At 60.0% G+C, this 14,848-nt stretch overlaps 2 protein-coding genes across 4 annotated transcripts; one reads left to right on the forward strand and one right to left on the reverse strand.

Annotated features, from left to right (window-relative positions):
- The first annotated feature begins 2,983 nt into the window (after positions 1–2,983).
- On the forward strand, positions 2,984–4,218 carry SFN (stratifin). The gene has a single exon (XM_010299452.2). It carries the CDS (start codon positions 3,095–3,097, stop codon positions 3,833–3,835), a length of 741 nt encoding a protein of 246 aa, XP_010297754.1. The 5' UTR covers positions 2,984–3,094; the 3' UTR covers positions 3,836–4,218.
- Positions 4,219–9,303: 5,085 nt separating this feature from the next.
- On the reverse strand, positions 9,304–14,829 carry GPN2 (GPN-loop GTPase 2). 3 transcript variants are annotated; one of them, XM_075773884.1, is made up of 6 exons: positions 14,741–14,829; positions 13,259–13,697; positions 11,583–11,739; positions 11,238–11,398; positions 10,474–10,604; positions 9,304–9,943 (listed from the first exon to the last, which is right to left on the reverse strand). In XM_075773884.1, exons 2-6 carry the CDS (start codon positions 13,673–13,675, stop codon positions 9,871–9,873), a joined length of 939 nt encoding a protein of 312 aa, XP_075629999.1. In that variant the 5' UTR covers positions 13,676–13,697; positions 14,741–14,829; the 3' UTR covers positions 9,304–9,870. The 3 variants fall into 3 exon arrangements, with proteins under 3 accessions (XP_075629999.1, XP_075630000.1, XP_075630001.1); XM_075773885.1 differs by having other exon boundaries at positions 13,259–13,700; positions 14,741–14,821; XM_075773886.1 differs by lacking the exon at positions 14,741–14,829 and adding an exon at positions 13,874–14,039.
- Between the last annotated feature and the right edge of the window lie 19 nt (positions 14,830–14,848).

A 14,848-nucleotide genomic window follows, 5' to 3' on the forward strand; every position in this document is an offset into this window, starting at 1 on the left:
GTGCCTGGGCTTGTCGGTGCTGCACGGGGCGGAGGAGCTGAGCAGAGCCGTGCAGGGCTGCACCCCTCTGCTGTCAGCCGTGCCGGGCACGGGATGGGAGCCAGGAGCTCCCTAAACTCAGCTGGGGCACTAGCCGTTGCCTTGAGGCAAGTCTTAGCCTTCCGTAGCTCTGCACCCTCCTGTACAGCGGGGGTGCTGCTGGGGCTGGGAAAGGAGCGACGGGCAGCACCCGTGGGACCCGGGGCACAGTGAGCACCCCATGGCAAAATGTGTCCCCCACTGAAGTGCCGGGAGCCGGCAGCGTCCCCGCAGCCTGGGGAGCTGCAGGGCTGGATGGGTGAGGACGGGGTGGCCGGGCAGGCTGCGAGCATCCTTCCAGCGCCGCTGGGAAGGGCTACGAGCATCCTCTGCCTCCTGCCTGCCATGGCGGAGCCGCTCGAGTGCCTGGCCCGCGCCTGCCTGCAGCATCGCCAGCTCGGCTCCCGGGACAGGAGATGTGCGCTTGGCCTGGGCGGCGTCCCCCGGGGCTGAGGCTTAGCCAGGTATCCCTCTCTCCGGGGCGATGCACCTTCTCGTGCTGCTCTTCGGCATTCGGGGCACCCACGGGTGCTCCACGGGGTGATGCTGCAGCCGAGCTCACCCGCAGCGATCTGGGGCTCTCCCCTTCACCCACCCGCTGATTTTTCACGAAACCGGTAGAGCAGAATGTTTTTGCAGCCTCCTCTCAGCCCATTACAACCAAAATTTGGCAGCAGCTCAGCCCCTTTGGCAGGGGCTGCCGGCAGATGCCTGAGCAGAGGCTGAGCCGTCGCACACCCCAGCCGAGCTTCCCGTCCCGCTGCGGGGGGGGGTCCTGCCGGGGGTCTCCCCACAGGACCCTTTCGGAGCAGAGCTGACACGGGAGGATTAAACAGCCCAAATGCAGCCGGGCTGGTGCAGGATCAGCCCGAGGTTTTGAAGCCCGGCTGGCAGCGAGTGCTTCACCGGGGCTGGGGGCTGCAGACCCCGACCCCGTACAGCTTTGCTGCTCGGAGGGGTGTGAGCTGCAGAGTAACTAACTCCCACCCGGGGATGGCCGCCTCGCGTTTTTGCAAGGGAAGGAGGTGGGTTTTAGAGGGCCGGGTACGCCGGGCTGCCCGTTTGGCCCCCAGCAACTCGGGGTGTGTGTGGGGGGGTGGGTTTGGGCTTGGGGGAAGCTCTTAGAAGCTCCCTACAGATCTACCACCCCCCCACCTCGTCTGCCAGGCAGAGGGTGGGAGACAACGGTCGCTCCCATGTGGCTGTTCCTTCGGAAAGTGCCTTTTCCCGGCTCAGCGGGACGTAATCGGCTCCCAGCCTGGATCAGGCGCAGCTGGGGAAGGAGCTCGAACTGCCGGCGAGGTGCTGCACGTGGCTCCAGGGGGGACACACGACCGACACGCATGGAGGGGCTGCGGGGAGGCTGGCGGAGCTGGATGCTCTCGTGCTGCTACCGCATGCGAGCCCCTCGATGGGTGGGGGTACCCCAGGACCACCATGTGCCCCAGGGCTTGGCCGGGAGGGGGGGTGAGCAGCCCCAAATCCCCCTTGCCAGGGTGGGGAGGGAGTGGTACGGAGCCTGGGGGTGTTTTCCTGGGCTGCCCATCGCTGGGAAAAGCATCCACGGGTCTTTCTCCCGTTCCCCGTCCCCAGCATCCGCCATCGCCCCATTCCCGTGGGGCAGCGAGGGGGATGACGGGGACGGGGCACCCCTGACTGGGGTGGCACCGGGGGTGGGGGGGGGCTGTTTGCAGGGATGAGTAAAGCAGCGAGTCACCATGATTAAAAAAAAAAACGAAGAAAAAAAAAAAAAAAACAAACCAAAACCCCCTTTTTGCCTTGGCCCGGTGCCACCGGGCGCCCGCCCCACCCTACCCCATCCCGCCCGGCAGATAAGGCCGGGGCCGGGCGCAGGTTGCCAGGCCGAGGCTTCGCCAGCGCCCGGCGTGTGGCGACAAGCTGAAGCAGGTTGAGAGTGAAACTGCAGCGCAACACGAAGCGCAGATCCTAATCGGGGCGGCGCGTTTCCACCAGCAGCTCAGCACCGCCAGCGAGTTCACGTCCAACAAAAAAATTTTAAAAAATTTAAGAAAAACACCCCAAAACTCTTCAATTACAGATTGAGAGACGGGAAAAGTCCCTGGTGAGGTGCTGGGATGGGGAAACGCAGCCCTGGGCTGGCGGGGAGCAGTGGGGGAGCCCCGAGTTCGGCAGGGCTGGGGGGGGGTTGGTCTCCCTGCTGGCACCCACAGTGGTTCCCCCACTGACGGCGTGTTTTGGGGGGGGGTGTCAGGCCGATTCCGCCATGCGGCGGCTCAAAGGCGCAGGGCGATGGTGCCCTGCTTTGGGGCGGTCCCTCCCACAGCGCTTGGGCGAGTTGCTGAGCCTCTCTGCCTCAGTTTCCCCACCTGTGGGAATAAATACCTGCCCGTCAAGCCCTCGCAATTACCAGCGAAGTTAATCACCATATAAAAACGACAGTGATATGATTTGGGGGTGGGGGTGGGTGGGTGGGGGGGAGGAAACCATTTTTATGACCAGCCACACCCCGTGGCCCGTTTCTCCGGGGTGGGGTGGGAAGGGCTGAACGCTGCCGCGTCTCTGCGCGTCCCGTGTGTGTGTGTCCCCCAACCGATAACCCACCCGCCGTCCCCCTGCCGAGCACTTTTAGCAGCGGGACGGACATCCCCTCGGACCCGGGGTGGGGGTTGGCTGCGGGGAGACACCCTCTTCCCCTGGGGCACCCACAGGTGCTGAACCCACCGCCGAACCCTCCCTGGGGACCCATGGGGAGGGCAGGGCGTTGGCCGCCCCCCTCGCCCCTTCCCCAGCACCCGCCGCCCGCGGGCAATGATTCACGGCAATTTTCCTTTTAAGGCCGGGCTCGGTGGGGAGGAAGCAGAGGAGGAGGAGGAGGAGGAGGACACTCCTTCGGCTTCGCTGGCTCCTCCTGCTCTCGCTCGAGGCTCCGACGCTCAGCCAAAAACGAATCCCGGCGGCGGAGCTCGGCAGAGGCTCCGACAGCTCCCGGCCCTGCTCCTCGCCCAAGCGTCTGCCCTGCGCCCGCGTCCCAGCCATGGCAAGAAACCACCAAGTGCAGAAGGCCAAGTTGGCCGAGCAGGCTGAGCGCTACGAGGACATGGCGGACTTCATGAAGGCGGTGGTGGAACACGGGGACGAGTTGTCCAACGAGGAACGCAACCTCCTCTCCGTCGCCTACAAGAACGTGGTGGGGTGCCAGCGCTCGGCGTGGAGGGTCATCTCCAGCATCGAGCACAAAACCGAAGAGGGGGACGACAAAGCGCAGCTGGTGAACGAGTATCGGGAGAAGGTGGAAAGGGAGCTGAATGGCGTTTGCAAGAACGTCCTGACCTTGCTGGACAAGTATCTAATCAAGAAGGCGAGCGATCCTGAGAGCAAGGTCTTCTACCTGAAGATGAAGGGAGACTACTTCCGATACCTGGCCGAGGTGGCCACCGGGGATGACCGCAAGAAGACGATAGACAACGCCCAGGAAGCCTACCAAGAGGCCATGGACATCAGCAAAAAGGAGATGCAGCCCACGAACCCCATCCGCCTGGGGCTGGCCCTCAACTTCTCCGTCTTCCACTACGAGATCGCCAACGCCCCCGACCAGGCCATCTCCCTGGCCAAGACCACCTTCGACGAGGCCATGGGGGACCTGCACACGCTCAGCGAAGACTCCTACAAGGACAGCACCCTCATCATGCAGCTGCTCAGGGACAACCTCACGCTATGGACAGCCGAGTGTGCCGGAGAAGACGGCGGCGAGGCTGGCGAAGAGCCCAAGAACTGAACGGCCCCCGTGGAGCTGGGGACCGGCCCCCACCTGCTCCCCCGTCTCCAGTCCCTTCGGCATCTCTTCATGGTGGTTTTTTTTTTTTTTTTGGTTGGTTTTTTTGTTTGTTTTTTTGGGAGGGGAAGGCGTCTTGGCTCCCCCACGGCCCCCCCCAGCCTGGATGCCGGGAGCGGGGGGGGGGGGGCTCTGCGTGGTGTTTGCTGGGCGGCTTTGGCATGGCCCCCCCCTCCCGTCTTCCCTCTCCCCCATGCTCGTCAGTGGGGTGGAAAGGGAGGGAGGGGGTTGCCTCCATCCCGGCGGGCTGCCAGCCCCCCACTATTTAACATTTTGGGGGGGGGGGGGGGGGCACAGCCCAGCACGTGCCAGCTCCAAACCCGCCATTCCAGAGGGCTGGAGCTGCAGAGGGAGGAGGTGAGGGGCCGGGATGGGGGGGGGGGGGAGGTGTCCAGGCAGCCCCCCCATCCCGGGGGGGGTGTCGCCTATTGCCAAAGCCTCTGTGCGTCTCCAATAAACCGTCTCCTGCACGCCTGCCTCTGGTCTGCCTCGTCTCTCCCCCGCGCACGTGTCCGGGCAGCTCCCGCCGCCGCCGGGCACCCACTTCGCCTCCCGCCCCACCAGGATCCCCCGGGATCCGCAGCACCGGTTCGGCTGCTCCCGATACCCCCCCCCACCAGCCCCACGGCGGGGTCTCGGGGTGCCCAGCGAGCCCCGTCCCTCAGCAACTGCAAAACCGCAGCCCATGGAAGGGCTCACCGGGCGGGCTCTGCCTCCGCGGGGCGAGGGTTTCGGCAGCGCCACGGGGAGGGTTGCTGCTCCGTGGGGTGCACCGAGGTCCCCAACCCTGCAGTGGGGTGTCTCACCCCCTTGGTGCAAATCCACTGTGCCCCAAAACCTGTCGCCGAGGCCCCTGGGCAGGTCCCCAGGTCCTCCCCCACCAGCTCTCCTCTGTGTTCAAGGGGGGGTGTCCCCAAAACCAGCATCGGCAGCGACATGGGGACAGCCGCGGGGTGTCATCGGGGTGGGGACGTCCCCGTCGAGGTCCGGACGCGCTGGGACGGGCGAAAGCTCAGCACTTCTGTCCCTGGCGCCTGGCCACGGCGAAGGGCGCAGCTCACCGAGCACAGCATCCCCCCCCCCGCCAGCACGAGTTTCAACATGAAAAATAATTATAATAAAATACAGTCATGGCACCCTGGGCTATGAGCTCATCAGATCAAGCGCAGTAGGGCTGGGCAGGAACCAGCCTTTGATGGGAAACGCCGGGATGCCGAGAGGAAACGCACGGTGACTCAGGACACGCCACCCCGGTTCAGCGGGGTCCCCAGCTGGGGACGTGGGGGACATGCCAACCCCGAGCCACCGCATGGCCAAAACTCGGCTCCTGGGCTGCCAGGAGCTCTTGGGCTTTGGGGAAACTGAGGCACAGCTGGAGAAATACCCCCCCCCCACACACACACCCCCCCCATCACGGGGCAGCCGGTGCGAAGCCCATGGGGCTGCTGCTCCCTGTGCAGGGACCGGCCTGGGATGTAACGAGGTTTGCAAGGGCTCTGCTGTGGGAAAGCGCTGGCTGCTGTGGGAGTTGAGCTGCACAAACCAGAACCTGTTTGCCCGGGATGGGACACGTCACCTGGAGCAGAGCCGGGGTGCAGAGCCCGGCTGAGGGGATTAACCCCTGCAAACCCCCCACCCCAGCCTCTCGCCTGCCCCGCCCCCCCACAGCATCTTATAGAAGCCAAGAAGCAACCGTGGGTGCTGCCTCGGCCCCGCCAAGGACCAGGTCAGCGGCCCCGGCAGGTTGCAATTTGCTCGGCAGGTCTTGGCTGAGCTTGGGGGGGCCCCCCGGCAGTTTTGGGGAGCCCAGCCCGTTCCCGGGGGGGAGGCCAGTGAGGTGCCTCTGCCTGGCCCCGAGCGCTCCCAGCCTGGGAACCAGCCCCAGACCTGTAATTAGCCAAACTGGGGCTGGCCGACGTGAAAAACCAGCCAAGGGCTCTCGCTGGCCTTGACCCGGCGGTCTGGGGACACGAGCAGCCCGGGAGGGTTAAACTGGGGGGGGTGGGAGCTGGGGGGTGCCGGTAGCCATCCACCCCTGCCGCTTCTCAGGGTCCATGGGTGTCGGGAGGCCGCTGGGGCTCCCGTCGGGCTCCCAGCAGTTAACCGATTTCGACAGTGCCTGAAATCGCAGTGTGGCTGGGCCGTGTAGGAGGACGATGCTCCCTGCCTCCCAGGCGGTCCAGCAGCTTTTCGGGGCTGGGAGGGAGGCCCCCGGCCCCCACAGCACGTCCCGTGAGAGGGTTGTGCTGGCGGGGAGCGTGGGGTGTTCCCCAGGGTCCTCCTGGCCATGTGTCACAGAGGGTGGTGGGGATGGAGGGGACCAGGGAGCCGTCAGGACCCCGATCCCCATCCTCAGCCCCTGGCTGGGACGTGCAGGATGATGCTCTCGGCATCCCTGGCACCACGTGGGACGGGGCGCACAGCAAAGCTCTCAAATGTACGTGGGTTTGTGTCTTTAACACCAGAAGAGCAAAGGGACTACGTGGGTGCCCCAGGGCCGGGGAGTGTCGCCCACCCCGGAGCCACCCTGGGTCCTGGCCCAGCCCCATGCACAGGGCCTGCCCCTGCCGTGGCTAGTGGCCATAGGGTTAAGGCTACTGAAACAGGTCTCTGAGGGCAAGTGGGGGACGCTGCCCGCGGCCACGCTGCCTGCAAAAAGCTCTGCCAGTCCCGAGCGGGGCTGGAGGACCCACAGCCGGGCTGGTCCCTTGTCCCCGCACGGCTCCGTGCCCGGGGCCAGGGCCGGCCGGCTCCTCGCTGCCCAGTGGGGCTGGCCAAGGCTGAGCCACCCACAGCACCCCCCCGGTGTCGCGGCACCAAGAGAGACGGCGCTGGCTGGCTGTCACCAGGCAGACACCAGGATTGCCCTGGGTGCCTGATCTGGGGGCTTTTTAATTTTTGGAGAGGCTTTTCATACTGAAACTCACAGCCTTTGAGCAGGAGCCCCGTGATGGAGCCTGCACACCCTCAACCTTTCCTGGGGCAGATGCTCCTGGGGTCATGCTGGCCCCGTCTTCTGGACTTTAGTCCAGCTCATCCGTCCCACAGCCCTGGCGAGGGTCCCAGCATGGGGCCAAGCCCCGACCCACCTTGCAATGGCTGGGGGTTGCCGAAAACACTTGGCATTTATTTCATCCCGGTACCCACACTTGCACGTGGCGGGCTGGCTGATGTGGCCTGATCCAGACACTATGTTTTGGGGTACAGAGAGGGACCCTGCAGCTGCCTGGGGGTAACCCGGCTCTGGGTGCTCCTGCCTCCCCAGCGAGCAGCTGCGGTGGTACCTTGCTGGGTGGGATGTGCAAGCAGGGCTCCGGCAACGGTGGTCTGGCTGCCAGGCAGGAGATGGGGCTGGAAGCGATGGAGGGGATGCAGCAAACCCCAGCTCAGCGGCTGCCACCAAAGCCCAAACCCCTCCATCCCAAAAAACGTGACCTGCCATGTTCAGTCTTGTCCAGGAGGTCCCACGCATGGTCGGGGTGGGCTCAGCCGTCTCCTGGCACTGGGTTTGGAGGGGCCAGGGCAGGTAGGACCAGAAAGCCTCCCCCCCCCCAGGATATTCCTCAATAGGGGTGACTAATCCTGGCCCTTTGCCCCGGCTGATTGCTCAACGGGAGCGACAGGAGCCAGAGTGTCACCTCCCTCAGCCCCGGGAGCCTTGGCGAGGCTGTCCCCTCCCAGTGTGGGGACGTGTGGGTGCAGGACCCGGCTGGATTTCGCACCGGGGTTCCCCGGTCATCCCTGCCTGCTGCAGAGCCACTTTCTGCTTCGCCCTGCCCAGGAGCAGCGAGTATCGTCCCTGCGGAGCTGCGGGTCCTGATTCAGTCCCTGCTTTCCAAACCTGGGCTGCCAAGAGCCCCGTGGTGTGAAAACGCTGCACTTTTCAGGCTGCAGCTCTTTTAGACCTCAGCATTTCTTGGCTCAGACACAGCAGAGGTTCCCTGAGCTGAGAGGTTTCTATATCACCTTTAATTTCTATTTTCTCCAGCGCGGCAAGGCTGAGGCTGCAGATACTGCCTGGGTATTAAAATAAAAAAGCCGAACAGCCACAAAAGCTTTGATGGCCCTTGCGTAACTCCAGCCTGACCTGACCATACCCTTTTAAGCCAACAAATCTCTCAAAGCCATGAAAAAGCCACCATAAAATTCACATTTTTATGATCATGTCTTCCATCCCTTTACAGCAACTACAGGGCTCAAAGATGACCGGGACAAGTCCACAAGACCACGAGGCGAGGATGGAGTTTCAGCTCCGGTTATGGTCAGGTTGGCTTCCAGACTTTCAGCCCCAGAGAGCACTGAAACGCACCTGCCAAGTTTCAGCCAGGAACATCCAGGGAAGTCCCTGGGCTCTTGGGATAAGAGCTCAGGCACTGAGAGCAGGCAGGAATTTATGTTTGAAATGTCAGTGTAGTCTTTCACTGCGAATGGATCTGCTGAAAGCACAAGCCTCTTTGCCCTCTTTCTCCCCCTGAGCTCCTCCTTGTCTCCAAATCCCAGCCACAAAGCTGCGGGACGCAGGAAAACTTAGTTTTAGTTCCCTGCTTAGCTGCAGTCCCTGCTAAGCAAGACCCCACTCACATTTAGATTCACCGAGTCGGTGGTCTGCAATTGCTCTGCTAAGGACCAGACCGTCCCGCGAGAAGGAGCCGTCTCATTTTACGCAAGCTCTTGGGCAAGATGCGATGCTGAGTCTGCACACCGAGCTGCGAGCCGGGAGGCTCGCCCGCTCCCATCCTACGTGTGGCTGCGCGAGCTGCCGGGAGCGCTGGGAGGGCTGCTTGGTGCAGACGCCTTGCTTTTCATCACCCCAACCTTCCCCGTTCACTGCGCCGGTGGACCCAAGCTGCTGTCTGCAGCGGTGGCACGAGGCTGGGAGCCGCTGCGTCACCGTCAGGAGCTGCAGTGGGTCGGCAAGAAGGAATTATGTGGGAAGGCGGGGAAGCCCCAGGATTTGGGATCTGGAGAAAGCCAGCCCAGGAAAAAGAAGGTGGATGAGGGCAGACTAGGCAGCTTCCAGGAAGGGCCCTACATGCAAACGATGCGCTCTAACCTCCCGCTGACTCACACAGGGTCTTTCTTAATCAAAAGCCTCCAAAAGCCGAGCTTGCAGTTTGCGCGTCGCTGTCAGCGCGCTGCGTGCGCACCAACCGCCAGCCTTCGGCCCCTGGATAAGCACGCGCGAGGAGTGACCTGCTTTCACATCCCACAGTCTCTCTTCCTTGCTCCCTCCAGCAAACGCTTTGGTTGTTCCTGGGTAGATCATAGAGGAACGGGACGTCGCAAACACGGAGCCTTTCTGCAAAGCACACAACGCAGCAGCCGCTGTGACGTTCCCACTAGAGGCTTTTCAGCCTCGGGCTTTGTAGCACTCTTGGTTTTATTTATTTAGGTTCAGCAAACTCACAAGATGAAAGCAAGACCAAGGAGTGTTTTATTAAGAAAGAGTCCACTATTATTTAAAAAAAAAAAAAAAAGAAAACCAACCCTCTTTCTGTCCTCTTTGAGACAGAAGAGAGGCTTATGAGCCTCCTCTGAGCAGGAGGCCCATGTGCACTCCTCCTATGCCGGAAAACCAGAGCTTTTGTCTCAAGTCTTACTGCTCAAACTGAGTTTTCTTTCTCTGGATCTGTCTTGGTCATGATGGGGAGGAGAAGCCTTGGCAAAGGTCAGTCTCCTTTATCTTTCTTCTCTTCCCCTGCTAACCACGCCTTCCCCTGGCTAAATCTCTCTCATTCCTAAGGAAAGACCCAGCCTGCCTTGCACTCAGCCATCGCCTTTCTGCAAAAACGCTGCGCTGTGCAGCGCGGCTGAAGCACAAGAGGTGAAACCCTCCCAGAGAGGGAATCCAGCAGCCAGACCTCTGCCCGGAAAGGCTTTCGCTTGGTCCGAGTCACAGGATGCAGAGATCCTTTAAGCTCCTGGTAGGAAAAGGAGAGGTGTCAAAAGCGAGAGGAGCCGTGGAAGAGGTGGGTGTGTTACAGATCCATCACTTCTTCTTCCACGGCTTTGTCCTGAGATTGCACATACTTCTCCTGCACCGCGAGTGTGCTGATAATGCAGTAATTAAGGAAAACAAGGGGCTGGGCTCAAACACTCCCTTCTGCAAGGAGCTCTGAACGTTCTTAGCAAGGAACCAGCCCCACATTAGCCTGAAGGCTGGCAGGGAGACAGCCGTACTGGCAGCAGCACGCATCACCTGAGTTATTTCTGGCTCTGGCTGATCCCAGACCCGACAAGTACAGGAGAATCAGTTGTATGGTTTGGCCGAGGTGGAACGAACCAGTCCAAGTGAGCGTGAGAGAGAGGAAAGGTGTCAAAAGTTTCCTCCCACATTCAGAGTATCAATTAGCAACAAATGTGGTGGCTTCAGTGTGGACAACTGTCTGCTAAGGTCTGGGCTGAGCCCTACTACACGCGTATCACCAAATGTCACCAAATGTTAGTAACAACCTGAGCCTGCAAACCGCCAGCCCCACTCCAGCCTCTCTTCCCCAGGAGAAAGAGGGAAGATTAAAACTCAGTTTCTCTCAAGGAGAAATTAAAACTCAACACAACAGAGGATCAGTGGAGAAGGATACGAAGTAAAGTGGAAATCGGCTCCCACTGCTGCTGACATCAAAGCTTCCAGGCTCCTTTGCTCCTGGTCTCCAAAGGAATAGCCGTTGGCTTTGTCCACCGCCTGCATCACCTGCCGCATGCTCTCCTTATCCTGAAAGGGAGGGAGATGACACGCAGGAAATCTGGTCCTTCCCCGGAGGCAAGAGCTCACGCTGGGCTTTACCACAGATTTTCTTGGAGGCTCTGAACCACCCACACAGCGCTCAACGCCCCAAGGATGCTGCCAGCCTCCCCGAGCCCAGAGAGGCCGTAGGACAAACAGGGCCCCCCCCCCCACTCCCTTTCATCACCTCTTGCCTCAGCCCATTTGCCTTCGTTGACACTTCTGCAAACTACAAGATGAATGTCTTCAGCCCTTCCTCCCAAATGTATTCCTCCCAATCTTCTAATGATTTTGCGCTCCCCAATTTAACAACGTTTTAGGTAATACTTGGCCCAGATTTGAAATGCAGGCGCAGAAGAGCTGAATGAAGGGGAGTCTTAATTCCCCAGGACACAAGGCCCACAGAGCCCCAAGGTCGTTAGCCTTTTCTTTTCCTTTGGTGCCACAGACCATTTACAAATCTGGGTGCGTTTCACTGTCCTCCTCCACCCAGAGTCTCTTCGCAGTTGAGCTTTTCAGCCCTCGTGGCTCTAAGCAGGCGGAACCTAGCTGCTACCAAACCTGCTGACCACATATCCAATGCTCCCTGTTCTCTCTGCCCCACTCCTCCTGCTGCGTCACCTGGACGTTGAGCGGAACGAAGGACACCAGGCTGTAGTCCTCGATCACCTCCACCAGCTTCTCATTGAGGCGGCGGTAGTTTCTGAAGAAGGGGTCAGAAGCTAAATGATCAACCAAATAAGAGAGGTCCAGGACCTCTGTGTAATAATCCAGGTTGAAAGCTGCAGGGAAACACCAAGAAGCTCTGAAGGCAATCTGTAAATATTGGGGCTTCCCTGGCCAGAACGTGCCAGAGAAGCCGGTGAGATTTACACCAGTTCCCCCACCATCTCCCAGCTATACATCCCTGCACCTGAGCAGCTAGCCCACACCCAATTCCACAGCATCTCTCGCAAAGGCTCTTACCCAGCTTGCCGTATTGCTCGATCAGGTCCATCTTGGAGAGAACGTTGACGTGGGGCAGTTCCACGTGCAGCATGGTGGAAAGCGAGGTGCAGAGAACAGAGATGAACTTGCCAGGGTCCGTGCAGTAGTGAGAATCCACCAAATGCACCGCAGCCAGCTGGACAGCAAAGGCACAAAGGGACAGCGCGATGTCAGGCCCAGTGACGAGTCCATCCGCTTGCTTTTGGGACAGTCAGAGAAGTGGCTATAGGACAATCTGACCTGGCTATGACCACCTAGACTCCTACGCAGGGAAAGTTACCACCTACCCTCCACCTCCTGCACATAAAACATTCTCATCTGTGAGCGCACATACATACACAGAAGTATATGTCACCACGTTCACACCTGTGGAGCACCTGGAGGATTCAGGACCCCGGGTGCTGGTGCACGGACAGGGCTGTGGGGAGGTTCACAGCAGTACTGAAAGACACTTAAACCTGCAACTCCTCTCTCTCCCTTTTCTCAGAGGTTCTTTCTCTGCAGAGGAAGTTTCCAGACGCTTGTCTGAACTCTGCAGGTTTTTTTGTGGGGGGAGCTGGGGTAACTCTCATTCTGAATGACACCACTGCCTCCAGATTTCCACCTTCCCCGCAGGAACGCTCACGCACAGCGTACACTCAGGAGCAGTAACTGTAGCACACCACGCTCTGCAGGGAGAACCAATGGCATGTGGTTTGAAATAATAATAATGAAATTAACGAGCAGTTTGATTCCCTGTGTTTTGTGCAGCTGTAACAATGTGGTCCGAGATCTCTGCGAAGTCACTGCCTGTTACACAATGTTACTCAAAGTCAGGGCTCCGTAGTCGAGGGCGGTTGCATCACAGCGATGCTTCTGCAGCAAAAAAAGCCAGTTGAAAGCTCAGAGGCACTTGAGCGAGCATCAAAACAGCAGTGTAGCTATCTTTTTTTAGTAACTACAATTTCACATACATTTATTTGAATAAAAATAATCTCTAATGTGCAGATTCCCTGTGACATTCTCAAGTAAATGAACTTGCCCTTCTTGCTCACACCACACACGGTTTGCGCATTCATGGTTTGGCCCAAATGCAAAACAAATGCAACGTAAGCAAGTTCGCTTGGTTATGGGACTCTTCTCACCTGCGCTTCCTCATTTGCATTTTCTATTGTGCAAGAAAGCACAGAGCACGTACTACAACGTGGAGAGCGTTTTGGTTTGGCTGCAGGAGAGGCTGGTAGGGCCCGAGATGACACCTGAATTTCTCACACTGGGCTCCCACTCACCCAGCTCACACATCTACCTCCCCGCTCTGAAATACAGCGCCCACTCGGAGAAAACACACAAGGTCTGTGGAGAGGACCGCGGAGCACAGCGAGAGCATGTGAGGAAGGAATCCAGGTTTCTGTTCGTGATAATCCCACTGAATTAAACGCCCTATAAGCCGCTCCTTTGCCAATCCCTCCGAGCATAAAAGGGGGCGAAATTCCTCTCCTTCCCTGATAAAGTCATTTCACACAAAAGGGCCAACACGTTAATAAAGAAAACAGTCATTAATACCCACAACCACAATCAGAAGCTCCGACCACACAGCATACAGGTCGCGAACCCCTTGCACAAGCATGCGGGGTGCCAGGCGCTGATCCCAGCTCCCTGCAGAGCCCTAAACCTACCCTGAAATTCCACTTGGCCAGCTGCGTGAAGACGTTCTTCAGGGCGTTGTGGTGGGTGTAGAGCTCCACTTGCCCCGGGCAGTCAAACAAGTAGTAGTGACCCCTGAACGCGGCCAGCTTCTCCTGCAGCCAGTCAAAGTTGGCCTCCAGGTACTCCATGCAGTAGATCAACCCCCCGTTGGGCCCCAGCTTCAAATTCTCCATCACGTCGGGCAGGGTGATGAGCTCGGCGATGTCCACAGCACACTGGTAGGGCATGGCTTCGTTGGCGGGATCCAGGTTCACGACCGTCACCTTGCGCCCGATCCTGCCCATGAACTCCTGCATGCCATGGCAGTAGGTCGTCTTCCCAGAGCCTGGAGGCCCGATGACCACCTGGCCGAAGGCCAGCGAGCTCCCCTTGCTGCCCTCAGACATGGCGGCTCATTTCCTTCTCCTTCTGCTGACCAAAAGAGGAGAAGTTCCCATTTACCGTTTTATTTGCATTTATACGAATGCAATCTGCTGGAATTCAGACCCAGGGAGCAGGTGGCGAGGAAGGGAAAGTGCTGCGGTGTAACTGCTGCCTCCCGTCACTCCCTGCCCGGATGAGCCCCACACTGGGGCAGACGTTACCCTCTCACCCCCTGGCTGGTGATGCCATGGCTGAAAACGGGCGCAAGCCCCCAACCAGACCCCCAGGGCTGTGCCTGTGGGACACAGATCCCTACTCCTGCCTGCGTGCAGGGGGAGTTGTACCCTAACTGGGTCCTTCCTGATGTGGCAGCACCCACATGTTCCCTCCCTCATCCCAACATGCCCCCACATCCTCCCCTCCATGTCCCCATGTCCCTTTTCTCCTTCACATCCCCTCTCCTCCCCATTTAACACCCATATTCCCACTCTCCACACACCTGCCCCTCTCCCCACGCCAGTCCACATCCCCTCTCCCACACGTTCCTTCCCCCTCCCCATACCCCTTCTCCCCCTCTTTGCCTGCATCGCCTCGTCTCCCCAAATCCCCTCTTCTCTCCCACATCCCCCTTTCACCCCCCGTGTCCCCCCTTCACCCCATGGCCCCCTTTTCTCCCTCATGCTCCCTCTTCTCTCCCACATCCCCCTTTTCTCCCCGTGTTCCCCTCTCTGCCGACATCCCCTCTTCTCCCCAAATCCCCCCACCTCCTTCCGCCCATGTCCCCCTTTTCCCCCCACACCCTCCCTTTGCCTGCACCCCCATTTATCCCCATATCCCCCCATGCTTCCCTTTGTCCCCCACGTCCCTTCTTCTCCCCTACAACCTCCAGTTCCCCCCCTTCTCCCCCACATCCCCCTTCATTACCCAGGTCCCTTCATCCCTCACACCCCCTTCCCCGCCCCGGTAGGCCAACCCTTACCTCCCCTATCTCCCTCACGACCCCCTCCCCACCCCGACAGGCCAACCCCGGTCCCGGTGGACCAACCCCAGTCCCGGTGGACCAACCCCGGCCCCGGTAGGCCGCTCACCTCCCGCCGCCGCCGCTACCGGTGCCCCCGGCACTGGATCCGGGTCACCGCGGGCCCCGAGCGCCGCGTTCCGGGTGAGGAAAGGCCGTCGTTACCACAGCGCCCCCT

This window comes from Balearica regulorum, chromosome 22 (assembly GCF_011004875.1).
Source record: "Balearica regulorum gibbericeps isolate bBalReg1 chromosome 22, bBalReg1.pri, whole genome shotgun sequence".
NCBI lineage: Eukaryota > Metazoa > Chordata > Aves > Gruiformes > Gruidae > Balearica > Balearica regulorum.

Coding starts and splice junctions, on each gene's coding strand:
- SFN (XM_010299452.2), top strand. CDS start 3,095: ATGGCAAGAAACCACCAAGTGCAGAAGGCCAAGTTGGCCGAGCAGGCT.
- GPN2 (XM_075773884.1), bottom strand. CDS start 13,675: ATGTCTGAGGGCAGCAAGGGGAGCTCGCTGGCCTTCGGCCAGGTGGTC. Junction 11,399..11,582: donor CGAGCAATACGGCAAGCTGG/GTAAGAGCCTTT, acceptor GTTTCCCTGCAG/CTTTCAACCTGGATTATTAC. Junction 9,944..10,473: donor GCCGATTTCCACTTTACTTC/GTATCCTTCTCC, acceptor CTGCATTATCAG/CACACTCGCGGTGCAGGAGA.